Source organism: Hirundo rustica, chromosome 18 (genome assembly GCF_015227805.2).
Source record: "Hirundo rustica isolate bHirRus1 chromosome 18, bHirRus1.pri.v3, whole genome shotgun sequence".
Lineage (NCBI taxonomy): Eukaryota > Metazoa > Chordata > Aves > Passeriformes > Hirundinidae > Hirundo > Hirundo rustica.
The window spans coordinates 1,913,808-1,939,052 of record NC_053467.1 but is presented as its reverse complement, the minus strand read 5'-3'; the positions used below and the strand labels follow the sequence as shown (position 1 = coordinate 1,939,052).

The 25,245-nt window shown below is 47.0% G+C and overlaps 1 protein-coding gene across 3 annotated transcripts in view; it reads right to left on the bottom strand.

Moving 5' to 3' along the window:
• The window catches only part of GAS7 (growth arrest specific 7), a 77,944-nt gene that overhangs the window by 1,570 nt on the left and 51,129 nt on the right, over window positions 1–25,245 (bottom strand). For all 3 annotated transcript variants that reach the window (XM_040081645.2, XM_040081646.2, XM_040081647.2), the window contains exons 6-13: window positions 17,883–17,972; window positions 15,403–15,518; window positions 9,800–9,874; window positions 7,135–7,213; window positions 5,890–6,018; window positions 3,951–4,074; window positions 1,431–1,510; window positions 59–157 (exon numbers count right to left, since the gene is read on the bottom strand). In XM_040081645.2, the coding sequence (XP_039937579.1) occupies window positions 59–157; window positions 1,431–1,510; window positions 3,951–4,074; window positions 5,890–6,018; window positions 7,135–7,213; window positions 9,800–9,874; window positions 15,403–15,518; window positions 17,883–17,972 (792 nt within the window). The remainder of the gene's footprint in view (window positions 1–58; window positions 158–1,430; window positions 1,511–3,950; window positions 4,075–5,889; window positions 6,019–7,134; window positions 7,214–9,799; window positions 9,875–15,402; window positions 15,519–17,882; window positions 17,973–25,245) is intronic.

Here is a 25,245-nt window from a genome sequence, read left to right as displayed (position 1 = left end):
ATTCTGCTCAGCTGGAGGGCAGCGAGGACCACAGAGAGCAAGCAGAAAGCACACTTACACTTTGGTTGAACATGTCTGTCTCGTGCCGCAGCTGTGTGTACTGGCACAGATGCTGCCGAATCATCTCCACCCTTTCAACTTCTAGTCTCTCAAGCTCCTGGACATGAAGAAAAACAAGTCCATATTTTTACTGGAACATGAGCCTGGAGGCCCAGAGAAAGGATGATACCCAAAAGGCTGCCAGTAGGTGCGATACTGCCCCAGGGTCATGCTTTGGAGCTGGGCTCTGTGGATGCACATTCCTCTGCTCTGCAAAGAATAAGAAACAGCAAGCAACAGCAGTCACCTCAGCCTGAGCCTAGCAACAGAAAAGAGGGTCAAACCTTTCCAAAAGGTTCCAAAACTTGGACAACCAAGGCAGAGAGTGGAGCCACTGCCCTCAGAGACGCTGCAAGCAAGAGGGAATCTGTTTCCTGCAAGAAGTTGTGCGTGCTTCATTGCTAGCTACAGCAGTCGCAGTGATTCCCTGGGGCAGCAGAAAGCAGGTTGGGGTGGATGGCTCAGACCACCCCCCATTCCAACCACATCCTGTCAGAGCACAGCTCACCAGATGATGAGCTAGGACAAGCTTCCACCTCGCTCAGCTGGCAATAAGCAGAACCCAGCAGCACTTTAGTTGGAAAGGCAGGTGATTTCTGTCTTTCCTCCTGATATTTTCTGCCTCTCTCTTCTTCTGGGATTCTGATATTATACCCCAAAATTTGCATTTAGTCTTTCTGGACTGAATACACCAAGCACTGTGCACAGTTTTGGGCACCACAATATAAAAAAAAAGACATTCAGCTGTTCAGTGTCCAAAGCAGGGCCACAAAGATTGTAAAGGGTGTGGAGGGGAAGCCTTAGGGGAGGCTCTGGGGAGATCCCACCTGGAGCTCTGCAGCCAGCTCTGGGGTTGGCAGCACAAGAAGGATGTGCAGCTTCTGGATTAAGTCCAGAGGAGGCCACGGAACTGCTCCAAGGCAGCTTGTAGCAATCCAGGCTGAGACAACTGGGGCTGTTAAGTCTGCAGAAGTGATGGCTCTGGGGAGACTTCAAAGGAAATTGTGAAATCGTGGAATAGAAAAAGCCATTAATGTATAAATGGATTTGGTGATTTACTGTGTGTTTTTCTTGTGCATTACTTCATCCTTCCTAAGGACAATTCGAGTGCTCTGGCCTCTAAGCAGCCCTGAACTGGTTTAATGACTTCTGCAAAGAAACAATTATTTCTTCTTTCCCCTAACGATGAGTTTTTCTTAGGCCTGGGAGTGGGAAACACAATGTGAGATTTATCACCCAATTTTCCCCCCTGCTTTGCCCTGAACTGGCTGTGAATGATGAACACTGTAGGCTATTACAGTTTTGCAAGGGTAGTTTCAGATGTTACATACCAGAGTGGTCGTCACCATCTCCTCAAACCACTTGGACTGGGCCTGATTGTAAAGATCCACACAGCGCATCAGGTCATCCCCTGAAAGAGCCAGCATGGCAACACATCAGCCTTTTCTAGCCTGAGCTCAGAAGGAAAGTGCAGGTCAGGTTTTGTAAACCCCAAGGATGTAAAGATGAACCCTGGTGGAGCTCAGAGGAGTTTGGTATTTGTTACATGGGCCAACATTTCAATTAAATGCATGCATTTGATGTATGGCAAAAAAGCAGGTGGTTGAGGTGAGAATGAGTAGGGGGCAAAGACAAGGTTTTGAAAGAAAAATACAAGCATTAAGAGTAGTATTTTACAAAATGCCCAGAAATATAAAAAGGCAAGTTACTTCAGTTAAAAAAAAAAAAAAAAAGCCATAGATGGAAAGTCATATTTGAAAAATCAAGTAATTAAAATGGGGAATCAACAGTGTGAGTTCTGGAAGTGCAGGGGAGCACTCTGTAGGTGAGACTGCAGTCTAAGAGGTCTCTGTCTCAAAGGGCAGCAATGCATCAGCTGTTGGATGAAGGGATGCTGATCTGCAGCCTCATGCATTCTCCAGCCTCTGGAGATGCCCAATTCCAGCTGAGCTCCAGCTCCTTCTGCGATCAGGGCAGAAACACAAGAAGCTGCAGTCCTTTCCATTTTTTTCCTTTGCTGCACGACTCTGCACTGACAGAGGGGAAAAGGGAGATGGCAAATTTGGAAAACAATTCTCAGAGATTGCTGCTTTCCAGCCAGGAAATTCTCTTTGTTCTTTACATGAGGCTCAACTTCTCTTTCCCTCTCTGATCTTCAGCTCTTCCTTGCCTGTTCAATAAAAGTCAACTATAAACAACTTCTAAGGACCCAAGGAACAAAGAGAGACTGTGAATTTTCATGTGAATAAAGAACATCTCTCAAGGAGCCGCCTGTTGTTAAATCACAACTTTTCTTTCTCCTCAAAAGTACACACGGTCACACTGCCAGTGGCTCTTCCCAGTCTTCCTAAAACCCAGACACCAATCCTGAAGTTTTAAAACCCTCAGAACTCTGAAGGACCACTCTGCCAAGGAATAGGCCTGGTTGAAGGGATGAAACATGGAAGTTCTAGCTATAACTTATTTTCTGCAAAGGTTCTAACTGAGCTGCATGTATCAGCTTTGCAGATCTCAAAAAAAATCCTGATGGATCCTGCAGATGTAAAATATGCCTAGGTCACAGCAAGTGGCTGTATCCTCAGTACAATACAGCACACACCACTATATCCTTAATATTCTAAGAAGAGGAAATATTTTAGTCACTGAGTAGCAGTGGGAAAAAAACCAAAAAAATCACTTTCAAGGAAAATACAGTAATAGTTAAGTGCGATAGGCACCCACAAAGTTGTGGGTGAGTGAGATTTAGGAAACAACCAAGGAAGGAACTATGATTTATGGAAGCAACACCCTCAGCTAAGCTTCTCTGAATGTGATTTTGGAAGTTCCACAAACATTCAGTAATCTAAGGACACTCTCACGGAACAGAAAGATGACTCACCCTACTTTTGTTGTTCTCAGCCTCAGTTATCAATAATTTGTGACACTCGAGCCAGAAAAACTAGGCTCATTTCTGCTGAGTAGTTAACACCACACAGATTTGTAGCATGGCTCGCTTCGACTTTGTGGCTACAATATTAAAAACCAAGAACCACGTGGATGGATGATGGATGGATAGATGGACAGATGGATGGATGGATGGATGGATGGATGGATGGGTGGATGGATGGTGGATGGATGGATGGATGGATGGATGGATGGATGGATGGATGGGTGGATGGATGGTGGATGGATGGATGGATGGATGGAGGGATGGATGGATGATGGATGGATGAATGGATGGATGGATGGATGGATGGGTGGATGGATGGATGGATGGATGAATGGATGGGTGGATGGATGGATGGATGGATGAATGGATGGATGGATGGATGGATGGATAGATGGATGGATGGATGGATGGATGATGGATGGATGGATGGATGGGTGGATGGGTGGATGGATGATGGTTGGATGGATGGATGGATGGGTGATGGATGGATGGATAGATGGTGGATGGATGATGGATGGATGAATGGATGGGTGGATGGATGGATGGATGAATGGATGGATGGATGGACGGATGGATGGATGGATAGATGGATGGATGGATGGATGGATGGATGGATGGAGGGATGGATGGATGGATGGATGATGGATGGACGGATGGATGGATGGATGGATGGTGGATGGATGGATGGATGGATGGTGGATGGATGGATGGATGGTGGATGGACGGTGGATGGATGATAGTTGGATGAATGGACAGATGGATGGACGGCTGGCTGGATGGATGGATGGATGGACGGATGGATGGTGGATGGATGGATGGATGGATGGATGGATGGATGGATGGGCAGACGGATGGACGTATGGATGGATGGATGGGCAGGCGCATCCCACCTTGCTCTCACCGTGTGCTCATGGGCACTCACCTGCCTGCGTGGACTTCCGTCTGGCCTTCTTGATTTCCTCTTCTGTCTTGTTGCTGAGTTTCACCTCTAGCTGCTGTGTTTTCATTTCCAGATCCTTCTGCCTCTCTGTCAAGGCTTTCCGGGCCTTGGAGTAATTAAAGAAGAGTCAGTAGTTAATGAGAAAATGAACTGGCAGCTGCTTTCAGCAGTCTAGGACTCGTTCAAACAAGTGTTTCTCAGCAAGAAATCTGCAACTTTGCATAAAACTGGGCCCTAAAAGGGATTCAAGGATTCCTACACCACCATGTGGAGTTCATGAAAGTGTCCTACGATCACAGAGGAGTCACCACCAACAAATCACAAATGCACCTGAACTCTTAGAGTTCAGAAAGTCTTAGAAAGGCAAAGGACTAATGGCATCATCAGGTTCTCCTGTTTCTTAATAGCTTTCCCATTATTTCTGGAACAAAAGAGAGCTGGAGCCTCTTTCAAAATGTCTTAAACAGCATCGTTACCAAAATACCTCCTCCATTCACTTTTCTTAGGATCTGAATCGTTGAAGTAATTTCAAGTATTTCACAAAATTTAAGCCTTTACGTATATTCTGGACTCAATGTACACCTATCACAAACTAGCAATAGGAACCTAATTCAGAAAAACTTATTCAGGTTCTTGCCAACAGTAGAAATCAAGAACCTGAGGTCTGGTTACAACTGATGGCTTGAACTACTTTACTTAGAAGTTCTTCAAGCTGTTAAAACTTGATTTATCAGCACAAATATATATTATGTAGGTAAAACATTAAAGTTCCTTAACAAACAAACCTTGTTACATGCAGGCTGATAAATACACAACAATCACTTGTTTTGCATGGATTTGTTATAAAACATGTCACATTTGTCCTTTATACTGTAGTAGCCTTTCAAACTAAATTGGCATGGCTGTATTTTCTTAGCACCTCGCAGTTTCCTGCAGTCACACCAGCCTAAACGCTACTGTCGAAGCATTCCTGGGATTTTTTCCATGTGCAGTTCTGGCTCTCGAGAGGGGGCTGCAGGAGAGCAATCCCTGAGGGGCCCAGTGCCACACAGACACTGCAGCCACAGCTCTTCCCTGTTCTCCTCCCCTCTTCCCAAGGTTATTCCAAATTCACTCTTCCCAGTATGGCTACTGAGTTGCTTTGCAGATCTTTGTGCTTTGCAGAAACAAACATTCCTCAGCCTAACGACCTTGTGTATCCTGCAACAGCTCCGTCCCTCGGGGAACTCCTGCTGAGCTTCAATGAAAGCACAAACAGCTTCAGGGATGACTGGGAATGCTGTTTTCCTTTCCAGTTTACACCCGAAGGCAAACCTCCCGAGGACACAATTTGGCAGCTGAGGCACAAGCATCCCCATTTCTGCCAGCGGCTGCTGGGAGATGATTTTTTGTGGGTGTAACTCCCTGCGCCACGACCTCAGACACCTCCTGGTTCGTGTCACATCAGCCCATTACCGGGTGCTGCTGCTGTTTGGATGCTTCTTGTGAAGGGTTTGTGATTTGCCAGACCAGGGTCCAGCTGCTCTCCTCGCCCATTTGGCCACTGAGGCAGGTGAGCCTTTGACCTGACCCTGCTGCCATTCTAAGGCAAGGTGCTCTAAATTTTGAGGAAAACAGATGCACAGGAGTAAAGAAGCATTTGCTTTAAATGTAGAAATTTAGAAATTTACTGCCCCAAGCTGGGAAGGGGATGATGAACCAAAAAGCCACTTCAGCAGGAAGACGTTTGCCCCTCACTTCCCAGATCTCAGCTGAACACCAAACTGTGCCCGGGGCCGGGCAAAGCACAGCTAACGGTGAAAACGCTCAGCAGGAGCAGCTGTGGTCTGTTGTGACAGAAGAGAAACTCCTCATGGGGCAGCTGCTCTTCTGCTCAAACCAGCAGTGTCTCAGAAAGGCCCCTGGTTGTCCCTGCTCCCACCTTCTCGACGGCCGTGTAGCGGCTGGCCAGGTGCTTCCGTAAGTCCGCGATGTGGTGGTCACACTTCTTCATGTCTTTCTTGAAGTTCTCCCTGAAGTTGAGCAGCGGTTTCTCTACCTCGCTCTGAAGCTTTAAAGAAAACAAAGGAAGAAATGGTGGTAATGAGGAGCCAGGCAGTAATTCCTGGCTCTTCACAGAACCACAGAATCGCTGGAAAAAAAAAATCCAAACCCTCCAAGATTATCAATCCCATCGTTACCCCAGGGCTGCCAGGTCCACCACTAAACCCTGCCCCTAAAGCGCCACATCCACAAGATTTTTGCACACAAACAGTGGTAAGGATTTAGAGGATGCAACAGGAGTTTCTGTGCAGAGATTAAGAAGTAAAATCATGGAAAAGCCCCTCTCTACCTGGCCTGCCTACACACACACACATCACTCCAGGGTGCATTTTTTCCTTTTGGAAAACAATACAGGAGGACAATGGGGAGCAAAAAGTATTTCACTAATTACAGCCCTGATGTCGAAGTTTAAGGCAGAGCAGTGGGTTACCAAGGCAGCAGCTGGTTGCCTGAGTAACCTCTGCTGAGTTGCTTACAAATGGTGCAGAGCTGTAATTTTCCTCCAGAACATGGCTGTTGTGCTGAGATATCTGCCACTGTATTGAACTTGAACACCCACAGAGGTTAACAGAATGTAACAGGATTCAAGAGCATGTCACATGTGGTGGAAAAAACCCAGATAAATACCATAAATTGTAAAAGAAATCTCCTTAGGCATCACTTGAGATGAAACCCCAAAATAACATGATGCTCCCAGCACACTTTTGAGAAAGGCTAATGATACTAAAAAAAAAAGCCAGAATTCTGGTTCTCTTCCTTCCAGACAGGTTGAGAAGCCAAATATTACTTTTCATTTCTTCCTCTGCAGAAGTAAAGTGTACAAGCACTAGTTTAATTTACTGGCTGGAACACAGAGCTCAGGTGAACAACACCTAGAATCAGTTTTAATTCTTTTTCATGAAAAATTAGGGCTAGATGTGTTTTAATTTACTCGTCAGGTAGACTAAATAAACTGGTTTTGGGAGGAAGATAGGACAGAGTTTCAGCAAGTTTGTTCACCAATTTATTAATTCTTCTAAATTTGTGCTACATGCATGTTTATTTCCCCCACCTATCATACACTGAAGGGAGAGGCCCACCAATTCAGGGCAAAAAAATCTTTGGAAAAGAAAGAACTATTTACCTTAGAAGAAAATTTGAGATGAACCTCTGCTTCATCAGCTAAACTCTTCTTGAGCTGAGCCCAAGCTTCTCCCAGTGTGCTGAAGGAAGAGAGGGACAATGATCAGTCACTTCTCCACCCTTCCTCGTGGGATCTATCAGACAAATCTGGCACAACACTTTGTACCACACCCTGATCAGCAAAACCATGGAAAAGGGTAACAGAAACCTGAGAAAACAACCAACCTTTGTGGCCAAGGCAGAATTGTGTTGGCATTGTTGGCAGCAGATCTTTGAAAACACAGTTGATGACAATCTCCACGTACAGAGACTCCAGAGCCTCGATAAGCAAGATCCTTCAGTATCTTATCCTTACCATAACAGAGTTTCCACCAATGCAGTTCTTGCACTGCCTCTTTACACCCCACTTCAGAGAACAGACTTTCACTTCAGGTGAAAAGTCTCGGAGAAGCTTTGCAGCACTTGAAAATTTCTCCACTGTCTTTTTCTTTCAGATAATTTCCACGACAGCTTGGCAGCTGATGCACACTCCTCCAGACCCTCTATGACAGCCTAGACTCCTCTTAAAGCATCATAACCAAAACTACACTGTCCCCAGCACAGTACAACTCCAGTGGCTAAACTGGCGACAGATTATTTGGTATCAGACCCTCTCTCTTCTACATATTTCAATATGATTGCCTTTTTAGACAACAGCATGAAGTTGTTGATGAATAAGCTTGTGATTCACTACAGTCAGATCCTTCTCCCACAAACTGTTATGTAACTGTATCTTTCACATCCTGAGGAACTATAAAACCCGCTGCTTTGTCCTCATTAAAATGCATCTTTTTTTTTTTTCCCCAATTAATTTCTCCATTTTAACACGAGAATTCTGAATTGCAACCTTTTCTTCGAATTACACATAGTGACCTTCCTAGCTCTGTCACATCTCTGGTTGCAGTAAATCCATCATTCCTTCTATCACAGGTTGTTCATCACAAAAACATTTTAAAACCCCCTGGACTTAGGACAAACCTTTTGGGATCTCATTCCAAAGTCTACTTTCTGCAGTTCAGCATTTGCAAGCAGTGGGTTTTTCCTACCCAGTTTTTTTGCACATTAGGCTTTATTTAGGCCACCATTTCTCTTGTCTGCCTACGAGAATCTCCCATTGCAAAAAGCAATACTAAATAAAGAGCTGTGATGCTTGACCTACTCTTTTACTCTACCACTGAGGGAATTTAGGTTGGCATTATTCTCTATGCATATACAACAATTGCTCATCACCCTAATTCTCCCCTAAGTGAAAGTCTGATGGTTTATTTGACCACTTTGCAAAGGTTAAATAAAGCTGAGTGACCTACAGTCCCTGGCTCCTTCTACCCCTTCCCTATCCCCTTTTCGTGGATAATGAGATGTGGCTGTTCCTGATAGCCTGAAAAATCACCTGTCATCTGCAATCTCAAGCTAATGATCTGTCACCTCTGACGCTGCCGCAAGGACTTGAGTCCCCAGATATGGTGTTCATCAGCTGAACAACTCAGATACACCTACGGGAGTGCTCCCAATATTCCTCCTTCCCCGAGGCTCCCTCCCACTGCCCAGTTCTCACTGACATTAATCATCTGGTGCAGGCAGAGCACCACTGGACAGTGCTTTCAGCTCCATGCACTCTGCACCATGTCCTTTCCAGTTCTCTGCTTCAATGTTTCTTGGCTTTGAGTGCTCATTCCCCCTCTTTTCACCTACTCTGCCCCAGTTTCCTCCCCTTTCATTTTTTTTAGCCATTCTCTCCTTCTCCCATTGGGGATAGGAGAAAGTGGAAGGAAGATGTGGAAGAAAGTGGATTTAGCTTTGCTAGGATTGGGTGAGCATCCACCCCTGAGGAGAAAGGAGGGCAGGAATCCTTGTCACTGTAGGTGCTCATGGCAGTAACAGACCAGTTATCCTCTTGCCATTTCTGTCCTTGCCTTCTGAAGCTGATTAAAACACCTCATGCAGCACCAGTGCTGGCAGAAACACACTGTGTCAAAGCTATGGTGAGGACAGTCATTTCCAACTCTGGCTTTCAGTGCTTATAGGGTTTGTGATGAAACAGACAGAGCCACCAAGTTCTGATCCTTCAGGAGTGGTGCCTCTGCGTTATTACTGAAGAACTGCAATTCTGTCTGAATTGCACTGCCTAATGTCTTCTTAATAACTTCCCAAGTGTGAAAATGTTGGAAATAAGAAGCAGTCTGACGCTCTTCTTGAAGGGCCAGAACCCTGATGAGAAGAGACTTCTTCATCCTCCCTCTTGTCTATGCTGCTCTGATTGTACCAGCATTGACCTTACACATCTACTCTCAGTAATATATATATATATTCTATATATTCTTCCATTTTCAATTTAGTAGACATGCATGCAAATCCTGGCTACAACAAGGACAGCACATAAATCTGATTGGAAAGGCAACATTTTATACACACATTCCCAAAAAGCTTCTCATTAACATCCTAAAAAAAAACCACCCCAAACAAACAACTCTGAAGCAATTCCACCTTCCCCAACATGCCCAGGGTGATAATCTAAATAAACCTCTACTCAACGGGAAAGAGCTGGGGAAAATTACATGTACCTGCGTGGGAGAAATGCCTTTTATATTAAAATTCGTCTCCTGTGAAAGTCACAGAGACACACTTACCCTTCTTCCTGAGCAGCCAAGGAATTCTGAGACAGTTTGGACAGGTTCTTAGCATATTCCTCCTCAATCTTTATCCTACACTCACATACACACAGAGAGAAAATAAAAAGACAGCAGCAAGTAAGCTTTAAGGCAGAAACCCACACACACAATTTGAAGAAATTCTCTGCATTTTAACAGATTTTGCCACAGGAATTTTCCTTTCAGTCCCCAGGGCTTGGCAGCACCAGTTTGATGAGCCGTCTTCTCCCGCCCCATATGCTAAAAATGCAGAGGCAAGAGCAGGGCTACATGCAGGACGGCATGTGCGACAAAATTAGCTGAAGAATCTACAGTTCTGGAGAGCAAATAACAAGGACAGAGTGTTTCTGCTCTGGAACACAGGCTGTCTGCAAAACCAGAAGCACGCGGTTCAGTCCGCTGTGAAATGTGAGGCTGCGCATCCTCCAGGCAAAAATGAAGCAAGGCGTGGAGCCAGGAGAAATCCGGATGAGATTTGGGGGGCTGGAGAGCACCTCTCTCAGGGACACCAAATCTAATCTCCCTAGACATCAACACGCACCTTGCTACACTGCCACATCATCAGGAAAAGCTGGGGAAAGCAGGGATTTGTAAAACAAACTAAGGAATTGCTCAGAGGGAAAGATACAGTTGATAACGATGAAAGGGGACCACAAGTTTATTTGTTCAGGAAGAGGTTCCTCAACAGCCTTTTTTTAATATTCTCACTGACGATTTTTAGTAAAACAAGGGTTTAAAAGTTAATAAAACTGCTGACAGACAGTTAGGAAGCAGTGATGCCTCCTCTCTCTGTAATGGGTGACAAAGCACGGCAGAGATGTGGCAGGAGCTTCTGTCACCAGCACGTGGCCTCTGCATCCCCTTTGTTCACCCCACTCACTGCCCTGTCCTTGTCTTCACTCACTCAGAGGCACCAGGAACAGGAGCTGGGCTTGCCAGCAGCCAGGGAGCAGAGGAGGAAAGGCGCTGGCACACAGCTGCCGTGGGAATGACTGCAGGGAGGAGGAGGAGGAGTGCAGCCCTGCAGCGAGGGGACAAGGGGACGTGCTGCCAGCCCAGCAGGGAGGAACCAGCAGCTGCAGGTGCAGAGGTGATGGGCACCGTGCCTGAAAGCATCTTCCCCGAGTTCTGCTGCCAGTGAGGCCATTGCAAGGTGCACGTGCTCCCAGGAACAGCCAACAGTTCTCTGCTGGTTTCCAACCCAGCTCGCTCAACAGAACGTTTCTGAGAGAGCTCTGTGGCCCCCAGGCAGAAAAACTCCTGATTCTGTGCCAGCTGTGCACGAGCAGGGGCAAAACCTGCTCTGAAGGGTCTGTCCACAAAGACTCAGAGGGTGGGGTATTTCTGGCATGCCCACTTGCAGGAGCTGGTTGAGCAAGTGCACTTCTGTGGGGCTCATCTGAGCTAAAAGGGGTCCCCTGAGAGGGATGTGATGCTCTGGGCTGCTGGGAATACCCTGGTGGGTGGTGTGGGAGGGGAAGTGCCACACTGTCCTTGCGCTCACAGCAGCTCAGGGGAGGAGCAGGTCTGGTGCCACAGCTGAGAGCTCCACAGCACAGCCACTGACTGGGATGTCCCCTCCAGCAACTGACTGGGGTGCAGCCTGCTGAGGCCCAAGATGATACCCAGCTTGGTGTCCTCTCCTTCCCCCTCCCACGAGGACAAAGCCAGGCAGCTCCCCACGCCTGCTCCAACAAGACCCACAAACACAGGCATCAAAGGCTACACTGCATTGGGACCTCACTGTGAAAGGGTTTCTCCAGGAACATTTCACCTAATGTGCCTTAAAGACCTACACCAGGGTGAGACTAATCTCGTCTCAGAAGTGACAATTTCTTTGGAATGGACAGAGGGAACAGGTTAAAAGAAATAAAGGTGCAAGTGTCTCTCCCCAGAGCTAAGGCTCACTGCTTTGGGCTCAGTTCCCAGCCACAGTTCTAGTCTACAGCCTTCATTGTGAGCTCCATTCCTGCTGAGTTTTGTCTTTAGGGTGCCTCTGAGTGCTTTTCTGTGGATGCTGGATGTTCAAAGGTGCAACAGTCTGCTGACTGCTCTGAGCTGCCCATGCAGCTCCATCCTTTGTCTCGTGAACAGAGGAGTAGCTGGCCATCTTCCAACAAAAGGGTCTGCTGTGAAAATACCCAATTTAAAATCCTGTCAAGCTCTTCCCTGCTGCTGCTGAAGCTGGGGAATTATTGAATGTAACAGGACAGAAGCAAGCCTCATGCCTTCAGAAGGGAAGAGAGTAGGTTTAGATTGGATATTAGGAAGAAATTCTTGCCTATGAGGGTGGTGAGGCCGTGGCACAGATCGCCCAGAGAAGCTGTGCCTGCCCCTGGATCCCTGGAAGTGTCCAGGCCAGGTTGGACAGGGTCTGGTCTAAAGAAAAATGTCCCTGCCCAAGGCACTGGGAATGGTGAAACCGGATGAGCTTCCAGGTCCTTTCCAACCCGAAACATTCTGTGATTCTCATGATTTCATGAGCACACACAAAACACCCCGTGCCTGGTGCCACCAGTGGCTGTCCTAAATGCAGCACCAGGCAAGCAAAGCCACTGGCTTTGATGGAAGAGCTCCTCACTGCTTCCAGCTCTGGCCTAGGCTCCAAGATTTTTTCAGGGATTTGAAGTGTTACTTGTACTGCAAATGGATGGCATCACTAAAAGGGCAGACTGCCTCACAAGGAGGAACGTCAATCAAAGATAAAAATAAAAATGTGAAATGTCTACAGTGAAGAACCCCAAATATAACAAATAAATTATTCTACCCCAGCCTGGCTTCCTGTCACCATCCACGGCCAAAAGGGGCTAAAAACCAAGATAAACCTCAAAGAAGTTTTAAAAAAAAATATCTGCCTCCTGACCCTGCCTGATATAAACACACTGCAAACTCTGGATTGTGGGGACTGCGAAACACAAACATGCCAGAACTCCTGAGTCCATTTTCAGACATCCACGTGGCTGTTTGGCAGCAATTCCACCTTCCTAACAACAACAAAAAAAGCTTGGAGTTCTTGTTTCCACTCATTTGTTTGAAAACTCTAAGCATTTCACTCCCTATATAGTCAGAAGCATTACAGATTTGAGGTGCATTCTGACCCACACTGTTCTGACTTTCACTAGTTCTAGCTGATCTTTGGAGGTTTATTTTCCTCTTCTCTTTAACTTTTTTTTTTTTTTTCCTGAAAGAAAAAGCACTTTGTGTGCCCACACTCAAATAATCTCAGTCATGACATATTATGGTGGATGGAGAAAAACCAGAGAGCTGCAAAGGGAGGCAAAGATGATGTGATGTGACTGCCATGCAAGAAGAAAGGAAATGGATTAAGACAACAGGGGGAACAGGGAGAAAAGGTGCTAGAGGATATCTGACAGACAGCTCCACAACTCTGACTCTGAGTCTGTTCACACTGTTCCTCCAGATTAGGAGGGAACAATGAAATTACCGGACAACAAAAGCAGAATTACTTTTCCTGCAGTGCAGAGACTGCAGAAGTCTTCCACAAATTGCTGCAGACAAGCAGTGAAAGGTGCACACATGGGCATGGCAGAAGCTAAATAATCTGCTATTTAACTTACATTTTCTAAACACAGCACTGCTTAATTCAAAAGTGAGTAAGACACTGCTCCTTTGCTAATGGAAACACTGCTTCCTATACCTGGTGTTTCCCAGGGCAGTCTGCTGATTTTTTTGTTGTTTTGGAGTCCTTCTCTGAATGCAAATGCTGGACCTTATTTTCACTTTTGATTTAAAGTGATACCTTCTTTCACACCAACACCCTGGATTTTTCAGGATTTCAAATTTTTATATTTATTAATTACTTTCTTTCCTTTCCTGTGGTTTGTCTTCTTAAAAGTCCAAGTCTGTGACTGTTTGACTTTTATAACTCTGCCAACAAGAACTGAATGAACATGTAATTGCTCAGTCTGAGATCGCTACACACAAGAAGCTCCTGTAAAAGCACCTGCTTGATAAACTAAATTTCAGGTAGCTTCCCTCTTGCTACATATTTGATGAAGAAATCCGGTTATCATGTGTTGTATCAGCTTGCTGTTGAAGGGCTGTTTTTAACAGCTGCCTGGATCTCACCTCCAGCAGGCTGGTCACACAAAGAGAATTGTTCTGGATGTGAAGACTGCCAGTTAAATGTGGTCTTGTGCTCCCCAAGGCACATGATGGTCATCAGGAAAACCTTATCAATATTTCAGCCCCCTTAGCTGGGAACAGAGAGGTTCCCCTGACGGCCTGAGCTCTGTTTCCATGAATAATCCCTCCAGCTCAACACCACCCTCCTCCTTTTCCACACAGAACAATCCTCAGCCTTTGTCACAAACAGATGAAAAATGTATTAATCTTTCTGTAACTCCCATCCCGACCCTCTCCACACTCAATTCCCGACCTTTTTTTTGTTTCTAGCACACAGTGGATCTTTCCTTTCCTCTCCAGCTTCTTCCTCTGCTGAGGCCAGACACGCCTGCCCAGTGTCAGAGCTGCTCTCCTCGCTCTCTCTAATTTCACACCAACTTTCCCTTCCTCTTGAACGCGTCCTGCTTTTGTTTCTGTCAAATTTCATTACATATTACTTCCTTTGAAGCAGCTTCCCCCTCTTTTCCCTTGCTATCATAACTCTGCTCGCCTTCCCATCCTCTCCCTTAGCAAGCCTATTTCTCAATTGTATTTTTAATGTGCCAGGTGTTCCTTTCTCCTACCTCTGGTCACACTGCAACTGTCTTTTGGATTTTCTTACGCCAAAGGCTACAGAAAGCTCATGTGAATGCTGGCCCCTCTACCAGCTCACCATTATTGCCTGTGGCATTTTGCATTTTTCCACTGCTGCCACATCCCTGGCATGAAAAAAAAGGCGAGAGGGAAAGAGAACAAACTATAAATGAAGCTATTAGCTGCATGTTGTGCCCAACTGAACTGCACCCTGAGAGGAGAAGGTTCTGGGGAGACGTCAAAGGGACAATGGGAAGAAATTCTTCCCTGTGAGGCTGGCACAGGGCGCCCAGAGCAGCTGTGGCTGCCCCTGGATCCCTGGAAGTGTCCAGGGTCAGGTTGGATGGGGCTTGGAGCAACTTGGGATAATGGAAGGTGTCCCTAAACACACAGATGGCAAGGGGCTGGAATGGGATGATCTTTAATTTAATGTCCCTTCCAGCCCAAACCATCCTGTGGTTCCATAGCCAAGCTCAAGACCAAGGTGATGTCTTTTTACATCCTCCTCTAGGAAGCTGTGCCTGTGCTCCATGTGGACAAATTGCTTCTGCACCTTTCAGACAAAATACTTCCCTTCTAAATATCACATCCACTCTGCTTCTCTCCTGTTTGTGCTTTTATCCTAAAACCTTCTTGGTTCCCTCTGAACAACCTTTGTGTGACAGAACTCAGAGCACGAGAGACAAGTGAGAGCTGGAGAAGCCTGGAAAGTGTGGCAGAACATTAAACAAATTTTAAAGGTCCATTAAGAATTTGTAGCATACCTTTTATGCAGTTTACACCTTAACATGTTGAAGGACTATCTAAATTGGGAAAAAAACTGTCGCAATAAATACTAAATTTGATAACCAAGTGCTAGTTACCTTTCTCGAACAAACTCTGCCATTTCCTTCTGCATTTGTTTCCCTTTAAGTTGCTTTTGAAGAAGAATTTCAAATCCTGACACTGTATTGTTCCCTTGTGAGTCCTTCTTATCTGCCTGAAAGAAAGAAAAGGAAGTTCAGCACAAAGCTTTGGGGGGCAAACCCACGGAGATGTGGCTGAGGAACCCTCCCCTGAGAGCAGCTGGTGGTTCAGCACCTCAGTCCCTCTCAAAGAAATAGCCCAACACTCTCCTGCTCCTCTTACTCCCTTTTTTTTTTATTTTTTTAATTTAAAAAGGGAAGTTTTATAATTATCTTCAGCCAGCAAAGGATGATGTGGGGACCAAAGCAGCAGCCCTGCTGTCATTTCAGCCCACGATCCTTCGTAGCTGGGTGTCAGCCCCAAGGGGCAGCACATGGGAATCTCCTGGGACAGAGGGGAGAACACAGCCCTAAAAGACCTTGAACAGACTGCCAACTCCAACTGTGATTTGCACTACGGAGCACAGAGCCAGTCTGCGTGGATCTGCTGTAAAACCAGCAACCAGTCCCCCAGGTTTCCACCACGCACCCCGTTCTTCATTGTCTCTTTTTCACACAGCTCTTCGCTCCACTGGCTTCAGCGCTGCTACAAGAACCAGCGGAGTTTTCTCTCTGCTGCCTCTTTTCTCTCTGCCTCCCTGTTTCATCCCTCAAGGAATTCTCAGAGAACATTTCCAGGGATTTTGCTCCGATGCCCCGCGTGCCAGCCAGAGGAAAATACCAGATTCATCAAAGCAGGAGACTGGCAGGACGCTCTGCAAGGCAGCAGCAGGCTGAGATACTGGGAGAAGGGGAGAGCATGGAAGGAGGAGAGCGAGCTGTGGGCAGACCATGACCACGAAAAGAGGAAATTCCCGCGAGCAGAGTTACGGGAGGATAAAAGTCTGCAAGAAGCAAGGAGCTTTGAGCAGAGTTTCACTGACATCGAGGTGTGACCAAGCCATGGAACCAAGCACTGGCTGAGCCTGAATGGGGAGGACCAAAGAGGGCAGGAACTTTTGTAAGACACGTGCAAAAAACAATCAGTCTGTACGCCATTAATGATTTAGGGCCCACTGGGATCAGAAGACTGGGAGAAACTGAAGAAATTTTGTGATAATTTTGGCGTTTTCAAATATGTCAGTGCATTTTAGCAGTGCCCTGCCATCAGCACTGAGCAAGCACAAGGGGACACACGCTGCTGGGCCTCCAACACTGACACATTTTTTTTTCAAAAGGGAAACACTTCAATAACTTCAGTAACTGCAAACACGCACGAGATTCCTAAAAGCTTTGTTGTTGACTCCTTTCGTAGTGTTTGTTGATGCCATTGTGGTTTTCCTCTCACCGCCCAGAAAAATCTTCTGGAGGAAGGAAAGTTTTCCAGTGGAAGATCATTCTCTACCAGCTCCACACTCCAAGGGCAACTGCATTATTTTAATGTGATTCAGGGACCTGAAACCAGCCCTGAGCACAAGGGGCACACACAGAACCAGCCACTGAAGACTCTGGATGCTCCAGGCTGCATTTAAACTACTCAGCTTAAGCTACAAACGTCCCTGTCCTTCACAAACCTCACCCTACAAAGAATGCATTCACTGTCTGACCTCTGGAACATCCTGTACAGTTAAACAAGGAGTTTTTAACTATCTGCTTGCTCCAGAAGGGGCATCCCCTGCCTCCTGGTGTATCCCTGGCTCTCGTGCTCTGGGGAACACTGAAATCATGTTCCCTGCCAGCCACCTCGCTATCCCATGGATCTGTGGATCTGCTGGAGCGAGTCCAGAGGAGGCCACTAAGCTGGAACACATCTGCTCTGGAGACCGGCTAAAAAGTTGGGGCTGTTCAGCCTGGAGAGGAGAAGGTTCTGGAGAGACCTCAGAGCCCCTTGCAGTGGCTAAAGGGGCCCCAGGAGAGCTGGAGAGGGACTGGGACAAGGGATGGAGGGACAGGACACAGGGAATGGCTTCCACTGCCAGAGGGATGGATGGGAGATTGGGAAGGAATTGATCCCTGGAAATGTCCAAGGCCAGGCTGGATGGGGCTTGGAGCCCCCTGGGATACTGGAAGGTGTCCCTGCCGTGGCAGGGGGTGGGACAGGGTGGGCTTTAATGTTCCTTCCAACCCAAACCAGCCTGGGACTCTGGGATTCTATTCCCTTCCCGCTGCACTGCCCTTTTGCCTGTGGTATTCTGACACACATGGCTTGTCCTACATCCTCCCTGTTTCCTGAGCAAATCCACCTCCTGAGGACTGTCCTTGCCTTTCTGGACACTCCTCTGGTGACCAGCCACACCTCAGAGCGGTCAGAGGCTTCCAGGAGATCTTCACTGGCATCCCTGAACACACTGTATCCCAGCCCAAATCCTCCTTTACCTCACACCACAAATCAAGCTGTTCATTCCACTTCCTTGGAAGCTCTGGAGCTGCGTGTGGCATGTGGCTGGCTGCCTACTTACCCAGAAATAATCACAGTAGCTCCACTCTGAAGGCTTCAGCAACTGCTGCTCTGGCATTACGTCAGGGTGGGGGAAAGTCACACAGTTGATCTGTTTAAAAAAAACATATTATTAAAAAAAAAAAAAAAAAAAAAGGAGAGTTAGACAGTAATGAAATATAGCTGTTAATGAGAAATATGTAAATAAAAAGTTACATCCACGTGCTTCCCATCAGAAAATCCGCAGTGAATGCACGCCAGTCAAGAAAAATTGGTTGTTGCATGGAAACAGCAGCTAAGTACTCCCAGAATGGTACTCTCTGCAAGCAGGAGTGTTGGCTCAGAGGGAAATAAACCTCCCATTTCGCATGAGGAAAACCTACAGGATTTGGAAAGCACCACGCAGGGAGTTCTCCCAGATCCCTCAAAACTGTGGTAAAAAACCTGAGGTGAAACAGCCTGAGCACAGAAACACCGTGAGTGCCAGGGAGCACTGCGGGCACTGTCGGTGCAAAACACCCTTGGCTATGCCAGTCCCTTACAGGATGACAAAAAAAAGGAATTTTTTTTTCAGTGCACAGCCCTTCAATCTATCTCTAAGACCTTTTCAGATGGAAGTGATGCTCTGTGTAGAAGAAAGGAGCAGGGGCTCTCTGGAGCCAGTGAACCCACGGCGATCTGTCAGACAGGACTCATCACACGGTCATTAAACAACAGCACAGAAAAGTCCAAGCTCTCATTAACTTATCCCAGAGGAACGACACAGGAGAACAGCGCCGTGAAGGCAACGAGCACCACAGCCACAGCAGAACATGCTGCAGAACAACCCTGGACACGGCCACGCCTTGCAGAGGAAGCGCCAGCAGGAGTCAGAGCTCACTCACTGCCAGTTTGTGATGCTCACCCCAAATCCCTGCTGGGCAGGTACCCTAACATCAGCCCCTCTCAGGGTCACATCAACAGCACTCGAGGACTGATCAAGGGATCAGGAGATATCGGGGATGGGAGGCACAGATGTAACTGTATGGGGGTGGGGGTTTGTTCTGGGATCAGTTAACGCTCACAGGAAATCCACACACAAATCTCTGGGCAGGGTTAGCACAGCTGCAGGGACAGAGCCAAAGGCAGGGCTTACACGCAGTGAATCTGCCCCGGGGCTATTCAGAGGATCAGAGAGGATGTGGGTGCTGACACAGCGCAAAGCCACCGTGCCAGAGCAGAGCAGACAAAACCTTTAGCTGACACAAGGCTGCTCCTACAATCCCACACTGGTTCTGCTGCCTCTGCCCAGGCTGGAGGTTCAGCAGCTGTCCTGTAACAACACAAGAGCCTGCTCCGCATAAATCACTCTGCCCAGAGCTTGCTGACTCCATCTGAGGATCCTGTACCTGTGGTGTCTTTGGGTGTCACCTCAGTTAGATCCTAAACCACGTCTTGCTCTCCAGCTCCCTTCAAACCGACCTGCAGGTCAGAGATCTGGGCTTTGCAGGCAGTGGCCATGCACTGGTGACCCACTGGCACCTCCAACCAGTGCCAGCCTCCACTGGCCACAGGGTTCCTCCCATCCACAGACACCTTCTCTGCTCCCTTGTGCTCCCCATCAGAAGAGCCAGGAGCCACAGAACATCAGCTCAGTTCAGAGCAGGGTGGCCACGCTCCAACCAGCTGCACCTCCTAAGTGCATCCTGCAGCCTTTAACAGAAACCTGGGCATCACAGAATCGCAGAGTATCTGGAGTTGGATCACTGCATGGTGGCACTGCGCACCAGGACAGGTGGGAGGCACAGGAGTTGTGTGCTGCAGCTTGAAAATCTGCAAGGAGAAACAGCATGGGGAATTCCCATTCCCTGCTAGAGGCACTGCCTGTTTCACAAAAACTCAATCTGTGTCAGCTGGAAGATGCTGATTAGAGATGTGACAGTGAGTCTCAATGCCCTGAAGCAATAACCACAGAGTCACTGGAAATGCCAAGGCTGGACTGGTGACAGCGTCCCACTGCACTGGACAGAACTCCAGGAATGCAGCAGGAAGGGAACAGTGAAGATGCACATCAGCAGGTGATGAAACTAGGGTTAATTCATGTGTTTCTCAACGTTTTACGAATAAATCAAAATATTCTTCACTTCTTCAAAGACTGAATCATCTGGAAATAATGCCTGGAAAGAGTCATGAGGCCATTTGGGTCTAGTAACACTTTTAAAAGGAAATTGGTGCCAGAATTAAAAAAAAAAAAAAAATCAAAAATGCAGAAGCTTTTACAATCTTAAAAACAAAAACAAAAACAGGATTATGGCAAACAGAACTTTACAGAACTTACAGCTTTTTACACTAAGCCCCGCCAGCTGACACGAAAAATTTCAAAACTCTAGAAATATTACTAAAAATTACATATGACTACATAGGTAATCCTGTGATCTTTCCTTTCATCACCCCAGACTTGTTATACTTAGAGCTCTTGGACTGGTATTTCCTGGTATTTCTAGAAGCTCTCAGGATTTCCCAGCAGGAGGGGAACACCAGGCTGGCGCTGAGCAGCAGCGGCGTCACGCCGTGGCATTCCCCCCATCCCGATCCTCCCCCTGAAATGCTCCTTTTCTTGCTTCTAAAAGCAAAGAGAGCTGAAAAAAATTTTAAAAAAACCCCACTCTGCTTCATCAGCTTGGTCCCACTGCTGAGCTGAGGGATGCTAAGGACAGCCAGAGCATCTCGTGCTGATGTCCCTGTGTCTGACAGCGTTAAAGAGCTCCATCAGACCCATGGACAATGACAAAAACACGCTGCCCTCACTAATTCTGAGAGACCTGACGTTGCTCACATCCCTGAGAGCTGCCTAGGCTCCATGCAAGCTCCAAATCCAAACCTGGGGCAGTGTGGGTATCTCAACAGGGCTGACTTGCCAGCACAGCCTAACAAAAGCTTGCAGAAGGCGACTATTACAGCTGTTAATTGCCAGTAAGAAACGAAACAAATTAAAGCATGTCTCTCAGGTAATGATGGAATCATGAAGAGAAAACAAGGTGTGATGACCTGCATTGCATTCCCACAAGCTCCACCGGGACAGCTGAGGTGATAATCAGCCTCACCATGATATTAAGTTCTTATGCAGCCTCTTCATCAAAATAATGGCTGTTGTCAGCTTGCAACAAAGCAAAATTAATAACAGGACAGCAGCAGGGCAAAACCCCAAGGAAGAGCTGGGCAAAGCTGCCAGAGGACAGCGGCTTGTCCTTCCAGCTGTCACTGGCCATGAGTGGCACCAGAACCTGTCTGAGAGCCGCTGGATCACAGAGGACGGAAGGTACAGAGTCAGAAAAGGAAAAAAACACGGTGACAAACAAAGCTTGGTGGAGGACAGGCACAGAGGGGATCAGAGAAGTAGCACAAATTGATGCTTTTCTCTTGACAAGCTGTGTGCCAGACTCAACTGATCAAAATACTTTTGCCTGTGCACTGATCACGAGCAAATGCAATTATACTCTTAAGAGGTGAATATTCCAGCTCCTGTTTCCCAGGAGTACACTGGCAGTCACGGCAAAATGAGCTGTTTATGTTGGGGGTGACTCTTAATTACGTCTGAGACACAAAAAAGTGACAGAAGAGGAACAGAACCAGGGGCCAGGTGAACGCACAGGATTTGCACAGGAGCAACAAACTTTGGTTGGCTGGGCACATTAATCTCCTGGATTTCAGAGTCTCTACGGGCTTTGAAGTCACTGCCACCACTCACCAGTAACTGAGGCATTGCCAAGCAACATGAATAAAACAAGAATTATTTGATCAAAGCTTAGATAATCAACTACATGTTTATTACATCAGAGACAACATAAATAAGTGAGCAGAAAGCGAGCAAACTCACTGTGCTGTGCTAAAGCGACTAAAGCAGGGCAACACTTTTGCTTATTTCTTCAACTTGAAAATGTGCATTATTTTTCTGATTTCTACACATTCACAGCACCTTAAACACAGAAGAGGTGTGCCAGGTTGCCTCACTTGAGTAACTTCTTTACAATTTCAGCTGAAAGAAATTCAAAAAGTACAACATCCGACTCCACTAAGCGAGTTCACGTGGCAAAGGGAACTATTTGGGTAAAAAAGCCAAACACAAAGGCTGGAGAAGTTCTCAGAAGAGCTTGGGCAGCCTGAACTCTCCCCAGACAGGGAAGCTCAGAAATGCCTGGGCTATGTCTGGGTAGCTTCAGCTCCATGAATTTGCCCTGGGTTTTAGCTCTGGTAGGGTGATGCTGCAGCTATGGCACCACAAAAGGGAAGAAGAGACAACTCAAGTGTTCTCTGTTAACAGATCCATTGATTCCTTTCTGTTTAAAAGGGAAGATTCTGCCAAAAGTGTGGAGGAGCCCTCTTTACTTGGTCCAGAAATTATTCAGGCCCTTGCCAAACCAGGGCTTTTCTGACAGCATCCACCACGCAGCCAGCCCCCGGGCAGAGGGGGGAGCTGTGCTGGATGTGCAGCCTCATGCTGCGCTCATCACAACCCTGTGTGTGTCACACTGGGTCAGACACGAGCACAGCAGCAGCAAATCCCAAGTTCCTGTGCACAGGCTGCCCATCTTCCCATCTGCAGCACGTGCTCGTTGATGCAATCCAAAACCTGCGTTCTCCAAGTCCTGCACTATCCTAACAAGGCACTAGAGAATTTTTAAGAAAGGAACCCACGCTCAGAAATACCTTTATAATCAGGCAGCTTTCCTGCTTTTCCAAGTAAGACACAGCTCTGTTCCTCAGGTGATATCCCCCTGTACATTCTCCATTTAACTCTCTCTCACTTATTGTAAATGATCTCCAGCTTCCACATACAACTCATGGGCCAGAAGCTTCAGGAATCAGCCAGCAAACCATCCACTCTTAAAACAGCGAGTGCATCTTGAAACTCCTTGTAAAACCAGCACAGACCACACCTTGTAAAAACAGCAGTTCCATAACAGCCTCTGATACACCTAGCTGGAGCTTCTCTCCCAAAGAAGATGGAAGACCATGGAAGACATTCACTCAGCAAACAGAAAACACCAGAGTATTCTTGTTGGTTGCACAGAGATGGGAAATGCTCCAGCTCCACCGGCCTTCAGGGTTTCTAGAAGCTGTGCTACTTAATGTTATCTGGATGCAGAGGAGGCAGATGCATCCTGAGGAAGATGCTCCCACTCCTCTGCTGAAGGCGATGACGCAGCAACAGCTCGGCTGGACATCACCTGACGCCTGCAGCTTGTGTGCCACAGGATTTCGGTTTGAAGGGGGATTTCCTGGACCAAAAGCCTCGAAGGAAATCACAGAACTCCCCTCTGCAAGGAGAGGTTCTGCCTGAGCACTGCTACAGACCAAGGAAAAGCATCTGACAGCAGGCTGAGGACATGCCCTGCAGCTCTGCTACCCAGAACATCCCCACGTCAGCTTGAGTGGCACTGAGCAAACAGAACCTCCTAGGAGACGACAAAAACACTTCCACTGTTTTACAGTTTACACTCCATATGAGATTTATTTTGCACAATGCTGCCTTGATGGAGGCAATGGCTTGGAGCAAACAGCTGTTAAAATTAGCTTTTTTTTGTCTATCTGATTCATCCTACTTGAAAGCTTTGGGCTTCTGCTGGAGAAAACGCACACCCAGTGACCCCGACATAACACACGGCTCCTTGCTTTGCAGATGTTACCTGATGGCACGTGGGCCAGCAAATATGGAAAAGCACCCTGAGAGAACAGCCTGAGTCCTCAGCCCTGCAAGCAGCAGGGACTGCAGAAAAACAAGCACTGCTGCTCTTGTGCTCGTGCAGCCCAGTGCAAGCCACCCCGTGTGACCACGTCTAGTCCCTCTGGACGTGATGTTCAGCCCATGATTTACCTCAACTCCCCAGTCTGAGCAGGCAGGAGCTGCACTCGAGGGCTGGGATACGTCTCCTGCCCCAGCCACTGCAGCCCTGGAACAGCTGATTGTCCTAGGCATCTGCAAAAATGTCTGAACATACAGACTTATGCTTGCTTCAAAGCACACCACACTCTCAATATCCCAATCAACAGGACTAACACTGGCAACAACTGATTTTTGCAACCTAAAATCACTGACTGAAGTGGGCTTTTCCCCAAAAGCTGTTGATTTCCCCCTCCTGCCCCAGAACACTGGACCTACATGGCAGTGGCTGAGCCACATCTCAGTCAGAGGCACGTCCATGTGCTTCCTTGGAACCCTGGTCTCTGTCACCAGCAACCCAGCCCACTAAGGAATAAATCTGCAGGCTGCACGTGACAACGCAGACAACCATCTCCTCCTCGTAGTAACATTAAGAATGTATAATATTAAATTATTCCTTTTGTTCTCGGGCACTTGATACCTTGCCAATTCTTGCAGCTGCAAGCAAGGTTATTGCCTCTCCTTTATTGCTGAAAATTAATTTATCTGTTTGTTTCTTCTGATTTCCATTTAAATAAAACTTTCTATTATTAGCCACTTTCGTTCATCTGTTTTGATTTCCTTTCTGTTTTTTATCATCTATCTTGCACTGAAGAGCCCATAAGTGCTAATTGTGCTTCAGATGAGGTCACCAAGCACACAGAAGATATTAATGTCTGTAAACTGAGACATACCATAGATACAACTGAGAACATTTCCATTCATAACACAGAATCATAGAATGGCTTAGGCTGGAAGGAGCATTAAAGCCCATCTTGTTTCACTCCCCTGCCATGGGCAGGGACACCTTCCACTACCCCAGGCTGCTCCAAGCCCTGTCCAGCCTGGCCTTGGACACTTCCAGGGATCCAGAGGCAGCCACAGCTTCTCAGGCAATCTGTGCCAGGGCCTCCCCACCCTCACACGGAACAATTTCTTCCAGCTATCTAATCTAAATCTCCTTTCTTTCAATTTAAAACCACTGTTCCCTGTCCTGTCACTACACGTTCTTGTAAAAAGTCTCTTCATGGAGTCAGTAATACTTAATTATAAAGACTAAAAGTAAATGTAAGATTAACTTCACACTGAAATATAAATCCTTTGCCTATACTTTCCACCAGAAATCTTTACTTGGACACTCAGGCACAATTAACCTTCTTAACTCAAATATAGATCGGGGAAAAAAAAAAAAAAAAAAAAAAAAATCCGTCTCTGTCTGTCTTCCTCTAACTCTTCAGTACTTCAGTTCCTCATCCTGGAATCACCATCACCCCACGGAAAACCGCGCCTGGACTCCAGCGCAGGGCAGAGATCCCAAACCCCCCCCGGCTTTACGGGCGTTTGAACACCACAACGCCGCTCGGGAAGGATGCTGCGGCACGGGGTGCCCAGCACGGAATCCCCGCGGTTCCCCAGCCCCGGTGCCCAGCACGGAATCCCCGCGGTTCCCCATCCCCGGTGCCGTGCTCAGCACAGAATCCTCGCA